Source organism: Dama dama, chromosome 5 (assembly GCF_033118175.1).
Source record: "Dama dama isolate Ldn47 chromosome 5, ASM3311817v1, whole genome shotgun sequence".
NCBI classification, from domain to species: Eukaryota; Metazoa; Chordata; class Mammalia; order Artiodactyla; family Cervidae; genus Dama; species Dama dama.
The window spans coordinates 1549620-1574671 of NC_083685.1; the positions used below are offsets into that span (position 1 = coordinate 1549620).

At 53.2% G+C, this 25052-nt stretch overlaps 1 protein-coding gene and 1 non-coding gene across 7 annotated transcripts in view; both read left to right on the forward strand.

Annotated features, from left to right (window-relative positions):
• SPECC1L (sperm antigen with calponin homology and coiled-coil domains 1 like) overlaps window positions 1-25052 on the forward strand; it is an 84915-nt gene that overhangs the window by 47061 nt on the left and 12802 nt on the right. For all 6 annotated transcript variants that reach the window (XM_061141408.1, XM_061141413.1, XM_061141410.1 and 3 more), the window contains 6 exons: window positions 1644-1807; window positions 2948-3039; window positions 4693-4783; window positions 10602-10685; window positions 12760-12916; window positions 15211-15313. In XM_061141408.1, the coding sequence (XP_060997391.1) occupies window positions 1644-1807; window positions 2948-3039; window positions 4693-4783; window positions 10602-10685; window positions 12760-12916; window positions 15211-15313 (691 nt within the window). The remainder of the gene's footprint in view (window positions 1-1643; window positions 1808-2947; window positions 3040-4692; window positions 4784-10601; window positions 10686-12759; window positions 12917-15210; window positions 15314-25052) is intronic.
• TRNAG-CCC (transfer RNA glycine (anticodon CCC)) lies at window positions 18381-18453 on the forward strand. The gene has a single exon. It is a non-coding gene; the product is annotated as a tRNA-Gly (tRNA).

Below are 25052 nucleotides of genomic sequence, written 5' to 3' on the forward strand. Positions count from 1 at the left end.
TGGGGAGGTCGTTACTTCTTCGCTCGTACACACCCTTCCTCCTCTCCACCACTGCAGGAATGGGGTGTCAGAAATGCTCCATCCGAGAGGCACCTCAGCTGACGGGCTGGGCTCTGAGACTCGGTCCACGGGCTCCCGAGAGCCTGTCAGGCTTTGAGACGCTCGCTCACCGGGCGAGCCCCTGAGAGGAGGGGGCCTGCAGGCCCGGGGGCCCCCAGGGCCCTTTCAGGGGCTCTCTGAGCGCAGGCTGTTTTTACAGGGACACTGACGGGCAGTTTGCGCTCTGCGCTGTATTGCCTTTTGCCCACGGAGGGGGAGGCAGGCGTGAGTTGCTGGGGGACCCAGGCCTTGGCTCCCAGCCACTGGCGTTTTCACAGAGTGGCTTCCCTTCCAGTCCTTGGTGCAGCAGTGAATTATCCCATCACTTGTCTCAGTCCTGAGGTCCAGGTGGGAGTTGCATTGCCGCGTCGTCATGCACCGGTGTTGGGGGGCTGGAGGAGAGTGTTTTCATGGAGGGAAAATCCTTACTTGAGAAAGACTGACTCGAACTGTTGGTATTCAGACTTTGGTGTTTGGTGGATATTTCTTGGAAACGATTAAAGGAGCCTGTCACTTCAAGGAAACAACTGACAGTGTTTGGCATCAGTGATGAAACATGGGCTTTTAAGTAAATGTTAGGATTTTGGAAAACTTGTATCTGCCATTGCAAGCTCAGCAGCTCCCCATAAAGGGTTTCCTTATGAGATCACTGGTGATACCAACAAGAGACTTTAAAAATAAATTGTTTAATGATAAGCATCAACATTTGGGAAATACGTGTAACTCTGTGAGCTATTATTTCTGTGTGACCAGTGCAATATCATTAAAATACTTTTGCCTTTTCCAACTACATACCCATGAGGCTGCTTTTTTTTTTTTTTTCATATCGCAATAGATTGAATACAGAAGAAATGAGAATGTGACCATCTTCTTAACCTAGACATTAATGAGGTTTGCAGAAATGTTGAAACACTGCTATTCTTTTTTTGTTTGTTTGTTTTGGTGGTGCTTAGTGACTAAGTTGTGTCAACTCTTTGTGACGCCATAGACTGTAGCCCACCAGGCTTCTCTGTCCATGGGATTTTCCAGGCACGAATAGTGGAGTGGTTGCTGTTTCCTCCTCCAAAGGATCTTTCTGACCCAGGGTCTGTTGCATCTCCTGCATTGCAGGTGGATTCTTACTCCTGAGCCACTGGGGAAGCCTGAATGGCACGTTGGATGGAGCCAGATTCACCCTCCTGGGACAGCACAGGCCTTCCCGGCAGCCCAGACCTCTCGGCCCCTGTTCTGAGTCAGGGTCTTCAGCCAGGCCACCTCCCTCTCACTGCTAATTGATTACCAGTGTTCTCACCTTACACTTAACACAGATGGAAATGGAAACCGATGGTTACTTAACCTAGTTAGGATGACCTGATATAAAAATTTTAATATCGTTTCCCGGAATTCACGAATCTAATGAGATTATCAGACCAGGTGATTTACTCAGCTCAAGTGATACCATTGTTTTTTAAGCTGGTAGTTTCTAATGCTTCTCAGCTGGGAAAAGGAAGTGTGTGTTTTCTAGGGTATGTGCAGAAGTGACCTGACTTGCGTGTTGTTTTCAGGCAGGAGGAGGAGCGTGGCCGGGTGTATAACTACATGAATGCTGTGGAGAGAGATCTGGCAGCCCTGAGGCAGGGCATGGGGCTGAGCAGAAGGTCCTCGACGTCCTCGGAGCCGACGCCCACGGTGAAGACCCTCATCAAGTCCTTTGACAGCGCGTCTCAAGGTAGCTTGTCTGCTGTGCCTGGCGGATGGCACGCTCACGCATGTGCCCTCTGGACTGGCTGGTGTGCGTCACCATCCTGCTCCAAGTCTCATCGCACTCCACGCAGTGTCAGGGAGTCTGTCTTCCTGTGGGGAGAGTTTTAGCAGGAGATTTGGGGTCTGTTCGGCCACAGACTCGGGCTTACCCCAGGCGGGGGTCAGGTGTCTTCTCTGAGCCGGGCAGCTTCCAGGTCTGGGACTCTGGGCACGCTCATCCTCTGAGCCCCGCGGGCCTGTGTGCTCAGGTGCTGCCAGACCCCGACACCTGGCGTTAGACCTGGCCCCTCAGATGCCGTCTCTCCCGTGAAGGCAGCGCCGGGCCGCCCAGTTAGCAGGCCAGGCGTTTCGAAACCGTCCTCCTCCTCCCTGGCATCAGCCCATCGTCAAGCCCTCTCGCTCTGCTCTCGTCTCTGGGAGCGCAGTCGGCGGCTCGCTCAGGCCACCACCACTGCCATCCAGTGGTCCCTTCTTATTTTTTAATACAAATTCTTTCACGGCCATGGGGGATCTTAGTTCCCCAGCTAGACACTGAACCTGGGTCCCGGCAGTGAAAGCACAGAGCCCTGGCCACTGGACCAGCAGGGAATTCCTGGGATCCTCCTTCTGTGCGGTTCATTTTAGAGAGCGAGGTTGACATGTGAGCGGATATTATACATTGTGCATTAAATGGAACACCTGTGGAGATCCACGTGAGGGAATGTGCGGAGCCCCACGGGGGCGGGGAGGAAAGCTGCTCTGAGCCCGGCTTCCCTTCATATAACATGCCAAGAATGCCCACCGCGTGTCCAGCCTCTCACCTGATGCAGCCACAGAAGCACTCCTGAGGTTTTTGCACGTGGCGTCCTCGGTTTGTGGAGCGCTTAACCATGTAATTGAGCGGCAGGAGTGAAGTGGCCGGCACAGCCAGGCCTGGAAGGCAGCCCCGCTTGTCTAGGGAGCAGACTGAGCCTGGCGCAGGGCTGCTGGGGTTGAGGAGGTGGGTGGCAGCTGTTCCCCGGAAGCCCCAAGTGCTGGCTGGTCGGTGCTCCCTGTGGGGGGCGTTTGTGAGGCTGCCGCTGTTCTCCGTCACGTCCTCATTCACCCTGTGTTTCCTGTCTTCCAGTGCCCAGCCCTGCCACGGCAGCAATCCCTCGAACGCCTCTGAGCCCGAGTCCCATGAAAACGCCCCCTGCGGCCGCCGTCTCCCCCATGCAGGTGCGTGCCAGTGCTTTGCGTGTGCGTGGGAAGTGTTACACTCTTAGTTTGGAAGGGAGGCAGAGGAAACTCCATATTCTATCTATAGGGAGCTTTTTTCTTTGCACTCTATTAATTGGATTTTTTAAAGGCATGAAAATAAAAAAAAAGGCATGAAAATATAAATGAAAGCAAATAAAGGCACTAAGATATCATAATCTTCAAATAAGGTGAAGTTTCTCTAAATAGTGGTTGTCAGCTGAGGTTTAATGTTCATAATGTCAATTTCTAAACTTTTGTAAAGATAAGAGATTAAAAAATCTCTCTACCTTGGAAAACAAACTAGTAATTATTAATAGAAGCCACAGTCAGTAGCATTTTAGCACTTGTTTAGCTAGCACACGCTTCTCAAACCTAATTGTGCACGAAGCTCGTGTGGAACTGTAAACACATAGACCCCCAGGCCTTTTCCTGGTGAACACCTGGGAACAGGGCCCAAGGTGAGGAGTGGTGGGTTTCAGGCCTCACTGAGGCCGTGAGGGGTCCTGGCTGGGTGGCTCTGCACCATGGGCAGCCAGGAGGCCAGACCAGGGGTCAGAGGCAGTTCTGTTCAGACGTCACCGAACAGGTGGCCTGGGGCCGAGTCCTGCTGCGGCCCAGGCTGCTATCCGTGGTGAGCAGGGAGGAGGAGCCCACGCGGAGCTGCATTTGGGGAGACCAGGAGGGAGCACGAGGGCTGGCGTGGGGGGTGCCTGGAGCAGAGAGCCATGCGGACAAGGCCGGAGCCCCGCAGGGCTCCCCTCGGGTCCTGGCTGAGGCCGCCAACACGCGCGGCACAGGGTGGGCCCGGCCGGCCGGGCAGGGGCCGGTCTGCAGGGAAGAGTGGCTCCTGGGGCTCTGGCGGGCCGGCACTCCTCAGGATTTGCGTGGGGCAGGGTTTGTTTGCCTCTGCCCCTCTGCCCACCGTGGGAAGTCCTCTGAATCCTTGGAGCATTCATTAGGGACCCTCAAGGGCCACGCTGTGAAGTGGAGCTAAACAGCCCTGCCCTAAACGACCTTAGAAGCAAAGCGCTGAGGAGATCCATCAGGCACGGGGCAGCAGGCTCTGAACCGCTCCCGCTATCCTGGCCTCCTCTGCCACGCTCGTGTGTCGTCTGCCCCTCCCCGGGGGGGCTGGGCTCCGTGACTCACTTCTGATGAGCAGAGTGTGGCAGGGTGATGAGGGGGAGAGGACTTGGTCCTGTCTGGGGGACTCTCCCTGTCTCCTCAGTTCTGTCAGCCCAGCCCACAGCCAGAAGCTGAGATGCTTAGTGATACGCTGAATGAAGCGTTGTGCACGACCTCACAGGGAGAACCATGGATGACCCTGAGAGGAGTTAGAGGGGTGAGGAATGGGGAGACCCGTCACGTTCACGGGCTGCGAGGCTGCGTCACTGGGTCTCACACCCTCCTTCAGCTGGGGCTGCACACCCAGCCTGTCCCCGCACACGGTCCTATGGAAGTGGATGGTTTCATGCGAAGTTTATGTGGAAACTTGAAAGACCCTGACTATCCCAGGCCTCTAGGAGGGGGCTGGGGGGGGAGGAAGCAAGTTTGAAGGACGTCCCCTCCGTGATGCCAGCGCTTGAGTGACCATGACCGTGCTGTCTGACACCCTTGGTCCTGTGGTTTCAGAGACATTCCATCAGCGGACCGATCTCCACATCCAAACCCCTGACGGCCCTCTCAGATAAGAGACCAAACTACGGGGAGATCCCTGTTCAAGGTACGTCTCGGGCACCGTGTTTCACTGCTGTTGTTAGTTTTCTTCATCTGGCTCTTTTTCATTTGTTCTTGGCATTATTTCCGCCACCCCGGTATACATCTATGTCATAGGTTTACTAAGAAGGTGTCCTGTTTACAGATCAGGGAGTACTTACTAGTAGACACATCTTGGAATACGATGCTCCTGGTGTCACCAAGGGCGACAGGAGTCTGCACGTTGCTAGGCCCTGTTCTCACAGTGCTTCATGGGGCGTGTGCGGTTAGCCCCACTTTATAAACACAGACAATGAGGCTTCAGGCAGTTGAGCGTCTCAGGAATGCAGGCTCACGTAGTTACTGAGCGTTGGAGCCGGGCAGCCTGGCCCCCGTGCTCCGGGGCACTTGTGAGAGGAGTGGAGACTGAGAGCCGGGCCCCAGGCAGTGCTGTCTGCACGGGCTCTCTGTGGCGCCAACGCTGGGCGTCGGGCCCTTCTCCTCCCCGCTGCCGCCTCGGGCAGGGCCGTGTTGGGGGGCCTCCTGCCTCCTGGGCTCGCACAGGTGTTGGGCGGGGCGCAGTGGGGCCCAGGGCAGGCTGCTGCCACCACCCTGCAGGCTCGCTCTCCACCCCAGCTGCCGCCTCCACCTCACCCGTTGGTGGGACCTGAGGTCTCCCCTCCACCCGGAAGGGCCCCCACCCAGGGAAGGCGTGTGGCGGTTTAAAGGCTCCCGGTGCATCCTGACCAGGGTCCCATCCTGGCCCCCGTCTGGGTCCCGGGTTGTGTGTGTGCCCACAGGTCCCGGGGCTGACCTCTTGATGCTGTCTCCTCATGTGAGTCAGGGGTCACGGGAACGCCTCGCTCAGGGCCTTCTCTCCCCGGCTCACGATCCCCTGCGGTCAGCCTCGCCCCCTCCTGTCCCCTGAGTGGCCGTGGTCCACGGTGTCGGTGGCTGTGGGCCGTGTCTGGCCATGCTGAGCTCCCTCCCCTGATGCTCTTCTGGTTCCTTCATGCCGGCTCTGTGTGTGCTCCCGTCTCCCTGCTGGGCCCTTCTCCATGGCCTGTGAGGGGTACTTAGGGGCCCCCTCTTCTGTGTGTGTTCACTCTGTAACTTGTTTATGGGGAAACCTTTTTAGCACCAGCAGTGTTTTTCAAATTTACCTGTTGATGAGTTTTACCTGAATCACTCGGTAAAATGTGGAATCCTGGGCCTTACCTCAGATGTGCTGACGTGGACTGTCTGGGAAAGGGGCATGGACACTTCATTTCACAAGCACCCCAAGTGGCTCTTAGGAAAGGACCAGCTTGGGGAACTGGGCAAAGATTGCTGTTGAGTTTCCCCGTGACCCTGGTTTTGTCGGTGGAAAATGGGTGTATCAGGTGTGTGGGCCAGGGTTGTTGAGGACACAGACTGATGTGATGAGTGTCCGGGGCTTTTCCTGGCTCCCTTCTGTTTATGTCCTGCTCATGGTCGGGTGATGGCGCCACAGGGCACGGGGATCTGCGGTCCCCCTGCGAGAGCTGCCCTCACTCTCCAGGTCTGTCTGCTCGGATGCCTTACTGGGCTTGGCTGAAACTGCAAATGCAGGGAGGAGGAAGCACTTTCAGGTGACTTCTTACTGGAGAATTTGTTGATAGTGTAGCCTTTTATCTTAAACACTCACTAGGGAAAGAAACCAGTTAAAAAACCAAGAACCACCAGCTGAGTCTCGGTCCTCGGAAGCCACCGAGGCTCTCCAGGCCGACTGAGCGGGGAGACCCGAGTGCTGCTGAGCCGCGTCCTCCGTCCCGGCGTGACTCAGACAGCACAGTCTGCCCTTGGCAGTCTGAAGAGTCCAGAAATTCGGAAGGCGCTGCCTCTGTTCTGCTGTGCTTAAATTGGGTAATTTGTTGGTTTTTCTAGTGAAGTATGTTATAAAAGATGTAGCTTTTTTCTGTTTTTTGTCATGCTTTTATGTCAGACACAGGAAAGTGTTTCAGACCAGAGGTCTTGTTCTAAGTAGACTTCTGTTGGTATGGCTGGCAGTTGAATTCGGTGGTCTGGGCCGTAACAGGTGGGCCTTTGTAGACTGCATGTGAGCTAGTGTTTGTAGCCTGAGCAGGTACGTGGATCCCAGTAGTTGGGGGGTCTTCACTGTCCCCTTGCACAGTGATCTTTAAGGTTCATGGTCAGGCGGAGACCTCGGTTGGTCATGCAGACAGTTGGGGAGCTGGGGTTGCCCAGGGTTGGTGTGGCCTGAGGGTCATGTTGGTGTCATCAGCTCGGACGTCCAAGAAAGCTGACCGGTCCAAGGACAGTCTACCTTCTGCAAGGAAAGTCTTGCTGTGATCATCCCACTGAATTGTGTTACTTGGGGACAGAGATGTAAACCTTTTAAAAAATTCAGTATTTTGAAAAACTGATTTACAGTAAGGGTACATATACCAAATGTCATACAAAGTTCAGAGGTTTCACTAGAAAGCCAAGTCTTTTAAGTTAGAAGAAAAAGAACCTTTTATTGAAAAGTTTCACAGCAATTTGCCTTCTCCAGAGGGTGGACCGAAGCCCGATTCTGGCCTAGCCCGAGTGGGGAGCTTCCCAGGAGAGGCTGAGAGAGAAACCACGCCCTCCTGTGTTTGCATCCTAGTGTGCATCTGATCACTTCTGAAGGTGGTTCTTGGTGTTTGTCTTCATAAACCAAACTGTCTGCTGCTGCTAAGTCGCTTCAGTCGTGTCCGACTCTGTGCGACCCCATAGACGGCAGCCCACCAGGCTCCGCCGTCCCTGGGATTCTCCAGGCAAGAACACTGGAGTGGGTACCAGACTGTCTAGGCTGTCATATTTTCTCCAGCATATTATCATGAAACATTTCAAGCACGCAGAATAGTGGAAAGAAGTCACATATTTCTCTTGTCACAGGTGTTTCTTTTCTTTTGGCCCTGCCCTGTGGCATGCAGAATCTTAGTTCCTGGGTCCGGAATCGAACGTGTATCCTGAGGGGGAGCGCAGAGTCCTACCCCCTGGACCTCCAGGGAAGCCCTTGGCTCCTGGTTTTAAACCCACTGCGCTGCCTGTAAATTTGATGAGGAGGGTGGGTGGGAGTCTCTGTGCGGCTTCCTTCCTCCGCCTGGGCCGCAGCTCACCCCGCAGGCGTGGCTCGGACAGCCGTGGGCCCACCCCGCGGCTCTCGCCTCTTCACCTCGCGTGCCACCACTTCCTGCTCCAGTCTCCTCAGCACTCTCGCCCCTCACTCTGTCCCCAGCATCTGCAGCAGCTCCGACCCCGGCCACCATGGCCTCCTGCCACCAGGTTGTCACCGTCTTGTCCGCTGGGTGCTGACAGAGCTGGGTGTCAGCTCGGGGTTCCCCCGCTGTCCCCGGGACGCGCCGACTGCCGGCGCCGGCGGCCCTGGGCGTCTCCCCGGCTCTCTGTGCGGCGTGTGCCCTCGATTCCCGCGCATCTCCGCACGGGGACCCTCCTTTCTCTCACTGCTTGTCCACGTGGTCAGCAGTCTGCGAGTCTGCCCCTGAGGAGCCTTGAGTCCGTGTATGTCTCCCTGGCACTGCCCGCGTCCAGGCCGCCCGCCCTCTGCCCTGCAGTCCGCTCATCACCCGCGTGCACCGCGCCCCGCCCCCTGCACCCCACCCCCCCCGCGGACGGAAGGGTGTCCACCCAGGACACTGTCCCTGACGCCCCGCCCCCCAGGACACTGTCCCTCGACGCCCCGCCCCCAGGGGTGGGGGCGTGCTCCTCAGCCCCGCCCTCGCAGCCCTGCTGGTCCAGGCGTTGCCTGGTGTCTGCTGAGCACTGCAGGCCCCTCTCCTGTGCCTGTGTAAAGGCTGCCAGTCACCCTTCTGCTCCCTGCAGCGTCGCTTCCCGGGGAGGCCTCCCCAGACTCTTCGGGCAGCTCACGGCCCCGGTGCTGCTGCTTTCCTGCGTCCCTTGCACGCGGTTGTCTTAAACGTCTGACTTCCGCTGTAGCCTCAGCTCCACGAGGGCAGGTCCTGCCTGCTTCCCTCCTTGCTCCAACCTCACGTGTTGCCCAGGGCCTGTGGTTTCTGTGTAACGCATGGGTTAAAGACAAGAGGGGCTCCGAGAACAGACCCGGTCACCGCAGCGTCTGCTGTCTCCTGCCTTCCTCATCTGCCTGACGCGCTGGACTGCCTTTCCGAAGCGGCGCGCTGGCAGTTCACGTGCGTCAGTGACCCATGCAGCAGACCAGAGGGTGTGTGCGTGCGGGGGGTGCGGCCGCCCCCCTGGGCCCGCTGGAAGGTGCCTCCTCAGAAGGGAGACGACTTGGGTCCTTGGACATGCAGTGAGCCAGCTGCGGCAGGTGGGCAGGCTTCCCTGTGCTGCGCCCCCGTTGTGTGCCTGGAGGCCCTCGCCCTTCACCGGTGCCTTTGTTACCTGGTCTCACTGTCGTCGCCTGGGAGATGAAGCCTCTAGGACAGGACCCATCTTGTAACTGAAGTGGGCACTTGGGCTCCATTTAAAATGTTGACTCCTGTTTCCTAGGCGTCCGTGTTCTCTCAACTCTGCTTAGTCTGTCTTTGTGCACGATTTGTGCTTCTGTGAGGACGCGGGCAGCCGCACGGGGTCAGGATTGAGGCCCTGCCCTGGGTGTGTCGGTTCAGGACGAGGAAGGGGGGTGGTGGCTCTGGGCGGTGTGAGTCCCCCTGCCTTCCCTCCAGGGCGCCGTGTGGGCACGGGAAGTGCGTGTCAGTGTGCGAGACACGCTGTCCTGGAGAGGCAGCTGATGCCCTGATAGCTGAGACGGAGTGTGTGTTAGGCAGGCTGTTCTTACAGACGCGCGCGCGGGGCCCTTTGTGTCGGTCACTCTCCTTTCCCTTCCGAGTGTGTTGCTCTCAGAAGGGGTGAGCAGTCTTCATGCGGCCCCACCTGGCGTGTGGCCCAGGCACACGCAGCACGTCCGGCCCTCCTGTGCCTGTCCTCCCGGCCTGACTGCAGCGGCGCTGGGCTCAGAGGTGTGCTGGCCTGGATCTGGGGTGCCCACTGTGGGAAGCAGGTGCCGGGGAAGGGGTGTTGGAGCTTGGCCCCAGGGCAGTGACATGGCCGGGCCAGGAGGCAGGGGAGCTGCTGCCCCAGGGGACTGCAGAGTCCCCCGGCCGGGCCTGGTGTAGCAAGGGGGTGGACAGGTGGGGTGCAGACTGCCTCTGTCCTCCCTGGGGGTCCTTGCTGCCCCCAGACTGATGTTCACACAGCAGCCACACTGCCCCCAGAGCCGTCCCCCGCAGCCCTGTCTGCTCTCCAGCGGCCCCGAGGTTCGGCAGCGCTGAGCCTGTGGCCCCCGACCTCTGCGGTCAGGGCTGAGCTGGGCTGAGTCCCAGCAGCACACCCGGCCAGTTGGTCTCATCAGTGCTGCTGAAGGCTTCCCGTCGCCCGAGTCGTGGTGGGTGGCCTCTCCCTCTGGCTTGATGACCCTGACTCGTCCTGTACTCCCATGTTCACCCTGACTCACCTCTGGCCGTGGACTTGTGTGCCCCCCTCCGCTCCCCTGCCACACACACTGTAGGCTCACAGGGCACGGTGTGAACTGAGCGCCTTTAGGCCTTGATGCGGCAGAGTGTCTTGGGCTTCTGGTTGAATTGCATCAGACGGAAGTAGCTCTCAGTAGTTTGGAAGCGTTGGTCCACACTGAATGTCTCATCCCTGGAAATACAAGTGAATGAAATGGCCCTTGTCGGCGGGAGGTGTTTGTACTGGGGACTCTGGGAGCCGTCAAGGGGCCTGGACGGGAAGGAGGGACAAGCCTCTCCTCTGGGCGAGAGGAGAGCTGCCTGCTCCCTGTACCCTTGAAGTCCGGGGTCAGGTCTCCTCACTGTGGCACTTTCCACCCTGTGCAGAGCACCTGCTGAGAACATCTTCGACCAGCCGACCTGCTTCTCTGCCGAGAGTGCCTGCCATGGAGAGCGCAAAGACCATCTCAGGTAGTGCCTCTCACCTGAGACGTCCTTGAGAGATGCGTCAGGAAGGTCTGCTGGTGGAGCTGAGTACCTTCTCTTTAGGCTCGTTTAACCTTACCTTCCTCTTTAATTGATTGTTTTTCACTCTGAATTTCCCCATTGTATCTTACAGATTTCATAGAAATCATATTTCTTGGCCCTGACTTCAAAAATAAAAAAAAAGAGCTAGATAGTTCCATTCACTTAACAAATGTGGGATCTTCCCAACCCAGTGATTGAACCCAGGTCTCCCGCATTGCAGGCAGATTCTTTACCAGCTGAGCCACCACGGAAGCCCAAGGATACCGGCATGGGTAGCCCATCCCTTCTCCAGCGGGTCCTCCCCACCCAGGAAATGAACTGGGGTCTCCTGCGTTGCAGGCGGATTCTTCACCAGCTGAGCTATCAGAGAAGCCGTAGTCACGGGGGGCCGGGATCTTTGCCCCAGTGTGTGCTGTGACTGCTGTGAGGTTGTTTCCCAGCACACAGAGATGCGCTGAGGCCGGCGTCGGCCGTGTGAGGGGCCGCATCACGGTGCTGTGTCTGATGGCCTTGGCGTGCTGATTTCCTTGAGCTGACATTTCCGTTTGTCAGCGTCCTTGTTATTTTCCCTCTGTGGCTTGCTTTTAACCCTCAATAGCTCAACTAGAAGTTGGACCAGCAAAGGAGAGGTTTTTCACCCCTGCCTCCTGTGGGCAGCATCCCACTTGGATGAGAATTTCAGTTGGTAGTTTTAGGACTCCTTCGCTGAGTGGAAAGTCCAGCCAGAATCTCTCCTGCAGAGCCGAGGCCCAGAGCCTTTCCTGTCACAGGGTTCTTCCCATTCTTTCTTAGTCTGTTTCCTTTGCTTTCTGTGAAATTACAAAGGTTTCTCACCCCCTTTCCTAGCACAGCGCTTGAAAGAAACTTTAGTTTTATACAGAGATTTGACAGTGGAAGAAAAAGGCAGAATGATTATAAAACTCTGTCGGATGCGCAAGTGCATCCTTTTACTAAGACCTTATTGTAGGAGAGAGCGTGTCTCCTCCGAGCTGTGGGGCCCATCACTGAGCAGATGCAGAGGTGCAGGCCCTCCACAGCCAGGAGGTGCTAGCCGGCCGGCCGGGGAGGCGGCTGGTGCGGGCAGGCCTGCGTCCCAGCCAGTCCGGCCTGGCACCGCAGCAGCTCCCACTCGCGCGCCTGCGGAGGCGGCCCGTCCGGGGTCAGGGCCTGGTCTCGTGTCTCCCGGCCCTCGCGCTCGGCCCAGCGCTGTGAGCCCCCGCTGGTCCCCTGCGCCTTGGACAGGAAGCCGCCTCCCCTGTGGCCCCCTTCTCAGGGGCTGCTTCCACCTCCAGTTCCCAGGGCTTTGTGAGTCCACCACGGTGCGTGCCTGACTCTGTCGGACTCTCCAAGTAGGACTTTCCTGATGCTTCTTGCTTCTCAGTAGTTGACTTGATGTCTTTTGCTTTTCCATCTCATTGATTCCTGTTTTTGTAAAATTTGGCCTGACCCCAAATTACACGTGGCCCCTATCTTTCCTTTTTGTCTCTTCAGTGTTTTTGGCCAAGTTCAGAAGGGTTTTGTTGATTGTAGTTGAGAGCAAGTGTTTGTGGTTTTGGTCGTGTTTGTGATTGAACCAGGTTTGCTGGGACTCATGGTGGGCCAGGTGTGTGCTGGGATGTGGGCTTCTGTGCACACTTCAACTGCTGTACCTTTTTTTTTTTTTACAGTTTTTTAAAGTAAAAAAATACAATCCTTTCACATTATCAGTCAGATAAAGGCAATGTTAGTTTTTCCTCCTGTGTGGTAGTTTCTGGCCTTCCCTCGTGGCTCAGAAGGTAAAGAATCTGCCTGCAATGCAGGTGAGACCCGAGTCTGACCCCTGGAGAAGGGACTGGCAGCCCGCTCCCGTGTTCTCGCCCGGAGAATGCCATGCACAGAGGAGCCTGGAGGGCTACAGTCCATGGGGTCCGAGAGTCAGGCCTGACGGAGTAACACACGGGGGTCTCTGCTCTGTGGGGACCTGCTGAACGAGATGTCTCAAGAGCTCCGTGTGAACTGCCTCTGCTCTGACCCGCAGTGTCCAGGCGGAGCAGCGAGGAGATGAAGCGTGAAGTGTCAGCCCCCGAGGGCGCGTCGCCCGCCGCGCTCATGGCCATGGGGGCCGCCTCGCCACAGCTGCCGCTCTCCTCCTCGCCCACAGCCTCCGTGACCCCCACCGCCCGCAGCCGCATCAGGTAGAGGGCGCTTCTGCGGGGGCACCCCCCTCGGGCCACCCTGGGCCGTTTGGGAGTGAATGATCGGGTTGTGAAGTAAGGGCGTTCAGCCCTGGTGTGGGTTCTCCCTGGGCCAAGTGTTTTCTGATCCACTCTTCTTTGCCCAGAGTGGAGAAAGATGATGAAAAGTACAAAAGTAAAGCAAAGTTACAGAAATAATTATTTCCCCCAAGCAGTTGGTGTTTTTATTTTTGTTTTTTGTGGGTTAGTGACACTTGAACACCGTGTGTGGGTGGAGTGCAGGGGAGGCTGGAGGCGGGGACCTCGAGCGAGGCCTTCAGGGTCGGGGCTGGGGAAGGAGGGCAGGTGCTGGCAGGCTGAGGCTCAGTGAACGTGGAAGCTGAACACGAAGAGGGCGGCGGCAGTGGTTTTTGGAGCTTTCCTGTTTATTGACCTACAGGTCTGAACAAAAGTGGACTATCTGGACTCTAAAACTCAGATTATACCCTCAGGTTTAACACCCTGCTTCTCGGGGACCGACCTCTTAGAAGAGCGGCCCCGGACACTGAGCAGCAGGGGCACCCATCTCTCTGGCTGAGCGAGGGGTGCGCTGTCCACGTGGGCCGTGTCTAGTGCCCCCAGGCGGGGCGCCCACTGTTGCTGGCCCCTCTGCGAGAAGCCGCGCGCCTCCCCAGGGCCTCTCTGTGCCTTGGCTTCCTTGTCTGACAGTGAAGTTACAGGAGACGACCCCTCAGGCTCGGAGGCTCCCTCCTGCAGCTTCTCGTTGTGCCCGTGGACCGCGCTGGGCATTGGTGCTGTTTTAGGCTGTCTCTGTAGCAGAACGGCTGTGTGAGCTGGAGGAAGCCTTTCACAGTGGTTCTGGCAGTTCTTTCTGTTTGTCTCTTGGCTTGCTCTTTTGTTTTGTTCACGTCTCACCTTTATCTTCATTCTCGTTTCCTGTGTTCGGTGCTGTTGTGACAAACCGCTCTGAGCCCTTTCAGCTAGAATAGGAATATGGTGAGCCAGCACACGCATAAAAGTGTCATTCTTCAAGACAGGGGTCTGACTGCAGGTGGGAGTATTTTTGTATTTTACTTTTGGTTCTAAAATAAACACAAATTGGTGCTACTTCAGTGCACCTCTCGATGGCAAAAGCTTCGTTCTTCATGTGTGCCCTGATGTCCTCCCATCCTTTGTGGGGTGAATACAGACAGAAGGGCACTGCGCCACCTGTGACGTCCGGGACACTGGCTGGACTGTTAGGTGTGCGGTTGTGGGGCTGGAATCTGCTGTCAGGGATGGCTTGTTCTGCAGAGCTCACTCTCCGCGGGCTCCTGTGTTCTGTCCTGCTGCTGGAGTGGTCCCTGGAAGGAAGGATTGGTGCTGGAGGGGTCGGGTTTGGGTCTCCCTTGCTCCATCGCCATGCTGGCCATAGTCTTTAGATTCAGTCTCTGGTCTGGGGCAGGATGTTATTCTGCCTCCTGACAGTACCCTGAAGTACCCCACATAGAATCTGCAGGTGCGTCTGGCCCTGTGTAGCTGTTGATTCTTCCCCCAGCTTCGGTGTTCTGTCCGTCCCGTACTACACGATGACGTTCCCTGAGGGGTGGGCCCTGTGTTGCTCACCGCCTAGCACCTGCATATGGATGGCCTGACACGGTGGTGCTTCGTAAAGAGGTGCCGTGTGATGAGTTTACAGAAGAACTCTATTTTTTGTGCAAGGTAAAATGCTAATTACTTGCAGTCAATAAAGAATGTGCAATTTGGCAGTAAAGGCGTTTGAGACGTGCTGCGGGTGTGGTTTGTGCTTAACGCGCTTTAGTTGTATCTGCTTCCCCAGTTGTGTGCTCTCTGAAGGCAGGAGTGATCCTTCAGCTGGGTTAACCCTGTCCTTTATGATTGTAGCCAGTGCTTTAAAGCAAAGGTGAAGTGGCTGAGGACATAGAGTTTGCGTGAAATGAAAGGTAGCGACGAGGAAGGCCGAGGCCCGAGGGGAAGGCACCGTGGCGGCTCTCGCACGCGCTGGCGCGGCCGCTGCGCTGAGTGTCCCGGGCCGTGTCGCACTGGCCCTGCGCAGTTCCCCTGTGGGTGGCGAGCAGGGCCTCCCTTCAGGCGACTGAGCCCCACGCGGCGGTGGGGCTGCGGGGCCCATAAAGGTTGACAGCAGTCAGACGAGTGCAGGTGCGTCTGGCCGCTGGCCGCCTCCGAGGCTGCGCTTGTTCTGTTGAGGTGTTCTGCTTTTGTTGGATTTCTGGCTTGGAAGGGTGCTCTGATAAGGAACACTAGTTGAAATGTTTCTTCTCTCTACTTCCCAGGGAAGAAAGGAAGGATCCTCTGTCGGCCTTGGCAAGAGAATATGGGGGGTCCAAGAGGAACGCCTTGCTGAAGTGGTGTCAGAAGAAAACCGAGGGCTATCAGGTAACCGTGGTCCTTCCGTCCAGGGCAGCTGAGCAGCGCGAGCCCCGGACGTGACGGGGTCCCGGGAGAAATAGCGCCTTCCCTTCCAGAGCGGTGGACCACCACGCTGCCCCTGTTCAGCTGCGGCAGCAGTTCTCATCCAAGTCCCTCCTGGATGAGCGCTTTGTGGAGGCCTCACCTGGACTAAGAGTGAAAACATATTTTCCTTTAAATTAGGATGTTGTTTGTCAGGTTTAAAGTCTTTGCTCCGCCGAGTTGTTCCTCTCAGCGTCCCCTTCGCTGTGCGGTCTCTGCCCGTGTCACCTCACAGCCAGGCTCTTCTGTCGCCTGCCCTTCCGGGGGTTAGGTTCAGGGGACAGAAGAGTGATGCAGTTACTCGCACGGTTCTTTTCCAGTAGAGGCCGCTGCCCTGGCTGTGCCGCAGACCTTGTTGTCTGTCTGGTTTATATACAGTGGTTCGTACCCGCTGATCCCACGCTCCTGACTCATCCCCCTCCACCACCGTCCTGTCTGGGAACCATGTTTGTCTTCTACGTCTGTTAGTCTGTTTCTGTTTTGTAAATAAGTTCATTTGTATAATTTTTTTAGATTCCACCCATAAGTGATAGCATAAATTGTTTTTCTCTGGCTTTCTTCACTTAATATGATAATCTCTGTGCCCGTCCACATCGCTGCAAATAGCATTATTTCATTCTTTTTTATGGCTGAGTAGTAGTCCATCATAATATTTATACACTACGTCTGTATCCATTCATCTGTCAATGGATGTTGAGGTTTCTTCCGAGACATTGTGCTGAATGAAACGACCAACACTCAGAAGTACAAATCTTCTATGATTCCACTTATATGAAGTCCCTAAAATAGATTCATGGTGACTGAAAGTAGAATGGTGGTTGCCAGGGGCTTGGTGTCATTGTTTAAATGGGGCAGTCATTGTTTAAAGAGTACAGAGTTGCCATCATGCTTGAAGAAAGTTCTGGAAATGCATGCTGGTGATGGTTGTACAATAGTATGAGTGAATGTACTTAATGCCACTGAACTGTCCACTTATAAAACCATCGTTTAGCAGAATAAGCAAAGCAGTAAATGATTGGGACACAGCCTGATAGAAAAACCTAGCCAAGGACACGAGACCCAAACCAGATACAATATTCATAAACTGTATGCTAATCAGGCCTGTGAGACACCTCTTACACACTATCCATCAATAGCAAAATACACACTCTTCTCAGGTACCCATGGAGCATTCAGGATAGGCTGTGTGTTGAGTAATAAAACAAACGTCAATACATGTTACAAGATTGAGATTATACAAAGTATCTCTTCTGATCACAGTTGAATGAAGTTAGAAATTAATAGTGGAAGAAATGTTCACAACGTGACCTAACAACACTGTGGGAGATGTTGAAAAGGAGCTGTTAGGGAATTTCTAGCTGTGAACACCTACCTTTAGAAAGAAGAAAAATCTCCAGTCAGTGATCTAACCTTCTACCTGAAGAAAGTAGAAAAGGAAGAACAAACTCAGCCTAAAGCAGTCAGAGGAAGGAAATGATAAAGATTAGAGCAGAAATAACAGAAATAGAATCAGCAGAGAAGATAATTGACACCAGCAGTTGGTTCTTTGACAGAGCTCAGCTCATGTACAGACCTTTGCCCGGATTGACAAAGACGAGAAAGAGGAGGCTGAGATTCCCAGACTCTGGAGTAAAAGCGAGGACTTTACTAAATGACCGTATAGAAATGAAAAGGATTAAAGGGAATATTGTGAACAGTACACCAACGAATTACTTAACGTTGATGATTTTGATTCCTTGCAATTATACAAACTATAAAAAACTGACTCAAGAAGAAAGAAAATCTGAATAGACCTATCGCAACTAAAGAAACAGAATTAGTAATCAAAACTAAAGAAAAGCCCAGGACCAGATGGCTTCCTTGGTAAATTTTACCAAACGTTTACAAAGAATTAACAGCCGACTTTCTCAGACTCTTCCAAAAATGGAATGGAGAACATGTCGTTGTTCATTCTGTGAGGCCAGTATTACCCTGATTAACAAAGCCAGAAGAAGACATCACAAGTAAAGAAAACTACAGACCAATATTTCTTAATGCAAAAGTCCTCAATAAAATACTGACAGAATCCAGCAGCAAATATAAGGACTTGCGCACCGTGACTGAGTTTGATTTATCCCAGGAATGCAAAGTTGGTTCAACATATGAAAATTAAAAGTAACACACCATGTCGTGGAATAAAAGGGAAAAACCACAGAATCATCTCAGTGGGTGCAGAAAAAGTACTCGACAAAATGCAAAACCCATTCATGGTGAAAATACTCACCAAGCCAGTACTAGAAGGGTGCTGTCTCCAGCTGCCCAAGGGCGTCTGGAAACCCTGGGCTGCCATCACGGTCACTGGTGAGCATGAGCAGGAAGCACAGCCCCTCACCGTCTCTCCTCGACGTTTACTGCACGTTCCCTCTGGGGCAGCGGGGTGCGAGAAAGGGAGGAAAGGCATTGGAAAGGAAGAGGTAAGACTGTGTCTGTGCACAGACGACCTGAATGCTGCCTAGCAAACCTCTGGGAAGTCACATAAGAACCGGTGGAGCTAGTGAACAAATCCAGCCGTTACAGGATACACTTTAGTTCAGTCGCTCAGCCGTGTCCCGACTCTTTGCGACCCCATGCACTGTAGCACGCCAGGCCTCCCTGTCCATCACCAGCTCCCGGAGTTTACGCAAACTCGTGTCCATTGAGTCAGTGATGCCATCCAACCATCTCATCCTCTGTCGTCCCCTTCTTCTCCCGCCTTCAATCTTTCCGAGCATCAGGGTCTTTTCAGATAAGTCAGTTCTTCGCATCAAGTGGCCAAAGTATTGGAGTTTCAGCTTCAGCATCAGTCCTTCCAGTGAATGATCAGGACTGATTTGCTTTAGGAATGACTGGTTTGACTTCCTTGCAGTCCTATAAAAATTATCTGCATTTCTCTATACTAGCAATGAAAACTGAAAATGAACTTCAGAATTTCCATTTATAGTAGCATCATAAAGAATAATGTATCTGGGGAACTTCCTTGGTGGTCCAGTGGTTAAGACTCTGCACTCCCACTGCAGGGGATATAGGTTTGATCCCTGGCCAGGGAACTAAGATCCCACATGCCTCTGGAGAAAAACATGGCTCAGAAGGACACATATGCCTCAGTGTTCACTGCAGTGCTGTGTATAATTGCCGAGACCTGGAGGCAACCTAGATGTCCATCAACAGACAAGTGGGCGAAGAAGTGTGGTATGTGTATACAACAGAATGTTACTCAGCCATTAAAACGAATGAAATAATGCCATTTGCGGCAACTTGGATGGACCTGGAGATTATCATACTTAGTAAGTCAGAAAAAGACAAATATGGTATCACTTACATGTAGAATCTAAAAAAAATCACACAAGTGAACTTATTACAAACCAGAAATGGACTCGCAGACTTGGAGAAAGAACCAGTGGTTACCGGGGGGAGGGGAAGGGCGGGGGTGGAGCAGAAGTTTGGAGCGGTACAGACTGCAGTGTTTGTACCAGATGGACGACGGAGACCTCCTTCCCACAGAGCAGAGGACTCTGCTCACCACCAGGCATCTAAATGGGAAGGGTTTGAGAAAGAATATACACCTGTGTATATACAGTTGAATCACTTTGCTGTACTCCTGAGATTAACACAACACGTATAAAGTAAAAATTTTTAAAAAACAATAAGATACTTATAAATAAATTTAACCCAGGGGGCGCAATGTTTGTTTGCTGGAGACTGCAGAACACTGTGAAGGAAATTGAAATCTAAGTAAATGGAAAGATCCTTTTTTTGATGGATTGGAAGATTTGCTACATGATACAACATGGATGGATCTTGGAAACATTTTGCCAAGTTGGAGAAGTCAGTCCTGCACCCTGACAGTGGGCCGATCCCCAGGAACACCTGTACCGTAGCTCCCAGTGTGATCTCGGGCTGAGATCTTGAGCATAAGTCCGTATTGCCCAGCCCCTTATGTTTTTTTCCTTTATATTGTTTTTTATTGAGCTATACTTCACATAAGATATATGTCACCCACTGAAAATTGTACATTTTAGTGTGTTCACAGAGGTATGCAGCCATCACCACAGCCGGCTGTATAGTGTCTTCATCAGTCTGAAAGGAGGCCTCGAGCCCATCAGTAGCCGCTCCCCGTTTGACGTGGGCCCCGCGGGTGTCTGTGCGTGGGTCGCGGTGCTGCAGCTGGGCAGCGTGTGGGTTTCTGCGACTGCTGCTCTCAAGGGCCGTGCTTCCTTGGTTCGCCCGAGGCCTGTGAGCCTCCATGGGTCACTCCTGTGACCGCACTGTGTTCCGCCCTGTGGACCACCTGTGGTCGTCCCGTCTCACGCTGACGGTGTTTGGTTGTTGTGGGCGTTACATATGATGCTGAGCTTTGCGTGGACATAAGTGATTTTCTCATCCTTCTGTCCGGCTTCTTGGCTGCTGAAACGGTTTGCAATTGCCATCCGGTTATTTCTCTGTCAGCTGCTCCCCCTCTGCCATTTGTTTAAAGCCCCGGATCCTTGGTGTGGAGAGCAAGGCCTCTGGTGGTTGACCAGGCCTCTGTGTAGTCTGGTTGGCTCCTCCTCCGCCCCGGAACCCCCATCCTCTCTCTGCACCCCCTCCGTCTGGGGAGCTTCCGCCCTGCCCCGCCCTGCGAGGGGTCATCCCTCGGGGGCCCACCCCAGCACCCCGGAGCTCATGCTCTCTTGTCCCATTCGCCCTGGACCCAAGTCCAGGGTGGGTGCTTTCTGCATTTCAGGGCGTGTCTGGGGGGCTCTGTATCTGTAGTTCACTTCCCCCCGTTGCGGAACACTGCCTGCCAGATCCTGAGGGGACTGAAGTGCCAGTGTGTGTGCCTCCTCCAGACTGTGAGCTCCTCAGAAGGGCCTGTCTTTGCCTCCCAGCATCCAGCAGAGCTCAGTGGCTGTCTGAACTTTTGTATATCGAATGTCATGGGAGACGCTGGAGGTTCATTTTTAGAATAGCAGTTCTCAAGCTTGTCTGTAAAACCCTGTGAAGACTATGGGGAAAGCGCAGATTCCTGAGAACCAACCCTCAACATTTAGAATTCGAGAGGTGCTTAGTGAGACTGAAATCTTCATTTCTATAGACATTGCACTTAATCCGTAGACCATGTTGTGAGAATCACACATAGAGTAGTGATTAACACCTTGGACTTGAAGGTCAAGTAAGGTTTGAGTGTTAGCTCTGCCTGTTACTGTGTGACCTTTTGCAAATTACTTAGCCTCTCTGGGCCTCCCTTTTCCTCCTAAACTCCATTCCTTGTAAAATGGAGGCTTAAGTGAGGAAGTCCTACACATTCTAGCATTTGCTACATGTTTAATAGATTTAAAGCATTATTTTTCTGTTACTTTGTGTCATCTTGTAACATGAGCTTTAAATTTTTCTGGACCATTACATAAATTGACTAATTTGAGATAATTAGAAAGTACCTCCCCCTAGATTATGGAACTTTGCCATGTATCAAGTTGTTTAAAAAGTTAAGTAACCAAGTTGATGGCAGTCATTCAAGCATTAAATCAATGACTTAACTAATGTCTCTTGCTTCCTTCCCACTTAAATTCTCTGATTCTGTGATTTTAAGGTACATTGCCCCCCCCCCAAAAAAAAGTACATTGCCTTAGGTTAAAAAAAAAGTAAATCAATTCATTAAAATCCTCCATTAATAATTTTAAATTTTTTCATTTCCTGCGTACTTAAAATGCAAGAGGAAATACAATGCAGAGCAAAATGGGTCACTGTACATAAAGAAAAGCCCTTTTCTGTACTGGACAGTCTGTGCTACAGACGCATTTCCCCTTGCTTACCGTGCAAACTTCTGCAGTGGTGTCTACATACGGCTTTTCTCTGTCTGGCTTTCGTTTCCTATGAAACTAATATCTGTTTTGCTGTTTAAAAGTAAGGTGGGATGCTGTTTCTTTTATTTCAAGGTCTGTGAGTTAAAATTGGATATAATTTTATATGCATTATCTTTTTAAGCTGAGAGATGTATCCGATAGAGCTCCTAATTTGTCGAGAGCCACGTCGGACGTGCCAGAGCCCTTTCCTTATCTGGCCACAGGGACCGATGAGCGTCCCCTCCCTGAAGCCCGCCGCGTGGGGCCCGCCGTGTGGTGGCTGATACGTGACTGGCAGCACGCGCTCCCCCTCCGGTCCCGGCCGCGCTGGGAGCAAGCCTGCTGCCCGTCGTGGGCGCTGGCCAATTAGCGGGGGCAGCCTCCCCAGCTGACACTCAGCTCGCCTTCCGCTCACCCTCCTGAGGGGCGTCCTACAGTGCCCGTCCTCATCGCTGTAATTTCATTAGCTGTCCATTACACTGCAAGCCCTTGTGAGTTTGCCTTTTATCTAACGCATTTTCCTCTTTTAAATTGCGCCCTGCCACCAACTATTCACTGAAGTTTTTAAATCTGGGATTATTACCATCAGAGGGGGCTTGCTGTCGGGTTTGCCTGAGCCCCCCCCACCCCCAGGAATTGGGATAAATGACTCCCTGAAGGCCGTGTGGTGCTTCTGAACCATTGCTTTACAGATTGAGTCTTTTCTTTTTCTATTCTAATCAGCACCTCAGCTTGTATACAATTGTGTTTTAAAGGTAATTTAAGTACACAGTTAATTCCTTAGTGCTTACGGAGAGAGGTGGTGATCCATGCCCTCTACCATCACCCTGCATTCTGCTGCTTGGCGTCTCTGACTGTATCTTTAGGGAATGGCAGTGTGAGGGGACCGTGGCAGAGGAGCCAGGCGACGGGGTAACTCACCCTTGCAGTGTGCTTTCCTGCAGTTCTGAATTTTATATTTAACAGCTTCTGTTGTACCACTGTTTTCTTGTTCTTGGAAAACCTAATTGAATACAATCAAGGAGCCTCTAAAGGTTAATTTAAGAGAGCTTTACTTTGAAATCTCATTGCTTTCTGATAAAATGCCAGGCCTAGAGATGGATTAGTTAATCCAAAGGATAATGAAATCACTTAATCTACTACAGAATAGTTTTAATAAATGAGCAGAAGCTTTCAGTACTGCCCGAGGTAATTTAATCTCAAACAGTAAGAATGCACAGTTTTATTGAGGGATTTGCTCATTAGCACTTGGACCGAAGAAGGAAAGACACTGCATTTCTAAGTGGAGGTTAGCGGAATCAGAATTGATGGACTCGAGTGGTTGAACCAGGGATGTGTGGTGTGCTTTACTTGCATTCTAGCAATATTTCCCAATATAAAATTGACTTATCAAATACATACTAAGCCCTGTGCCAGGTCATGTGCTGGGCACTGAGACAAAAATCAAGAAATAGAAAGGCAGTCCCTGTCTCAGGAAGCTTGTGAGCTAGTCAGTGAGCTATGTGTCAGTAATTGAAGTCCCGCTTGGACTTCTCTATGAGACTGACAGGTTCTCAGATCAGACTCTGCTAAGAACTTCTATTCTGTGTAAAAGACAGATGTTATTTAAACATACATAAAGTACAAATGTGTGCTAGTTAGTTTCCAAGCACTTAAGGATTTTCCAGAGAGCTTTGTGTTATTGATTTCTCACTTAATTGCATTGTGGTCAGAGAACGCTCTCTTTGTAACTTGAATCGCTCACAGATTTTTCGAGACTCATTCTGTGGCCCAGGACGCGGCGTGTAGTTTTTAAAGGCTGTTCTGCTGCTGTCGGAGGTCAGCTAGAGCCGTTGGTTGAGCGCCGTCCACATCCTCTGGCTCTGTCAGCTGCTGAGTGAGGGGCGGGGTGGGGTCTCGGCCTGAGCTCGTGGGCTTTCTGTGTCTCTGTGCAGTGCTGAGGCTGTTTGCTCTGTGTGTGTTGAAACTGTTACTTGGTACATAAATGTTGAGGATGGAGGAACTTCCCTCTGCCATGAAATGACCTTCATCCCTGCTACTCTTCTTTGCTCTGAAGTCCACTCTGGTCGATAGCCCCACCCCGGCTCCCTTTGATTGCATTTAGCACAGTGTGTATCTTTCTAGTGTGTTTCTGATAGGTAGCATAGAACCAAGTATTGCCATATCACTATTTACGTTATTTCCCTAACAGTCACTCTGTAGGTTACAAAATGCTCCTCACCACCGTTAGCCTAAGGCTTTTCTGGCCCAGCCTGTGAGTCTTGCGGGTCTGCTCCCCCCGCCCCCCGCCCCGCTGTCCTGCCTGTGAGCTGCGTGTTGTCAACCCAGCGGCGCTGTCACAGGCAACTCCGCTATGCAGCGTGCGTCTTAAAAACCCGAGGGAAGAAAGTAAGGAGGGCGACTTCTGGCGGGAGGGCTGCCTGCTTTCTGTTCTTTGCTGACATTTTGGTCCCTTTTCCTGAATAATCGTCTGAATTTATTTCCCTTGATTGATCTCCAGAGTCCTGCAGTGGTTGTTTTTGACCAGCTTGTCCAGCCCCGTGGTGTTTGTTAGGAGAGGGTTTGTTGGCCCCTGCCCCACCACAGGGAAAGTCTCCCATCGTGCTTCCTTTTGGGTTTTTCTTTTATTCCCAACTGTTTTTCACTAAGCAGCAGCAGATTCTCCCAGAATTGTGTATCCCTGTGAATTGAGGAGAGTCAGCAGAGTGAGAACGAATGGACAGATAAAAATAGCCAGGCCTTCCCGGCTTCCTTTGAAGCAGTGGACGGTCGGTAGGCAAAGTAGGAAAAGAAAGTTCCCTTCGCGGCTGTGTGCGTTCACTGGGAGCGAGCTGGTGTCAGCCCACGTGGCCCCCCCCACCCCCACCCCTGGGCCCTGCCTGGAGCTGCCCCCAGCCTCTGCTGGTGCCCTCCCAGACCCTGTGCAGAGACCGCCAGGCTCTGCTCCACACCTGGGAGCTGCAAAGACAGCTTTCCTGCCCGAGAGGCTGACCCCAGAGTCCCAGGTTCCCTGTGGTGCATGTGGGTCACTCCATGCTGGAGCGGGGCAGGGAGGGAGAGGCGCGCCCCTTCCCACGCCTGTCCTCGCTCCGTAGGAGGCCCTCGGTCCCTGGGGAGACACTGCGAGCGTCCCTGTGCCATCCTTCCTGCTCTCCCCTCCCCTCCGTCCTAGCCTGTCTCCTGTGACTCAGGGTGGGAGGCTGGGGAAGCTGGGGCTTCTGCAGCCGAGAGGCTCCTGAGCCAGGCTCAGCGTTGGTTCAGCTTCCTCTGCTATATCTGGAGTCTTAGGTCACAGGAATGCCTTCCCAGAGGTGAAAATCCAGAAGGTGCCGGCAGCAGATAAGGGTTTGATCTGAATCAAATCAAGGTTGGAAGTCTGAGCTTTTTTTATTGTACATTGTCACTTTGCATGGAAACTGGGTTCCCATACAGAAAGCTCTCATTGTTTGTAAATATCACCGTGTCCCAGGGTTTAAAATACTTGAACAAAGGGAAACGAGTGGCCAGATTTGTGGTCCCACCCGTTCTTTATGTGGACTCACACATACTCACAAGTTCCTGCCCATGCAGTGATGGAAACTGCTGGTCTGACCGTCCTGACCTGGTGACACACCGTCTTTGTCCAGAGCGGCGGCCGGACCGGGGGCTCATGCATCCGCCGGGCACCAGGGGCTCTGCGGCCTGGGCTCGGCTGCGGTGGCGCCTCCTGTGTTCAGGGGCCCTCTGCGTGCCAAGCACAGCAGCTGGAGACCGAGTTTTCCCAGAATCGCGATGTACTTCCGGTGCTCTGTTGTTTATCCATGGTTTGACAGTGCTAACATGTG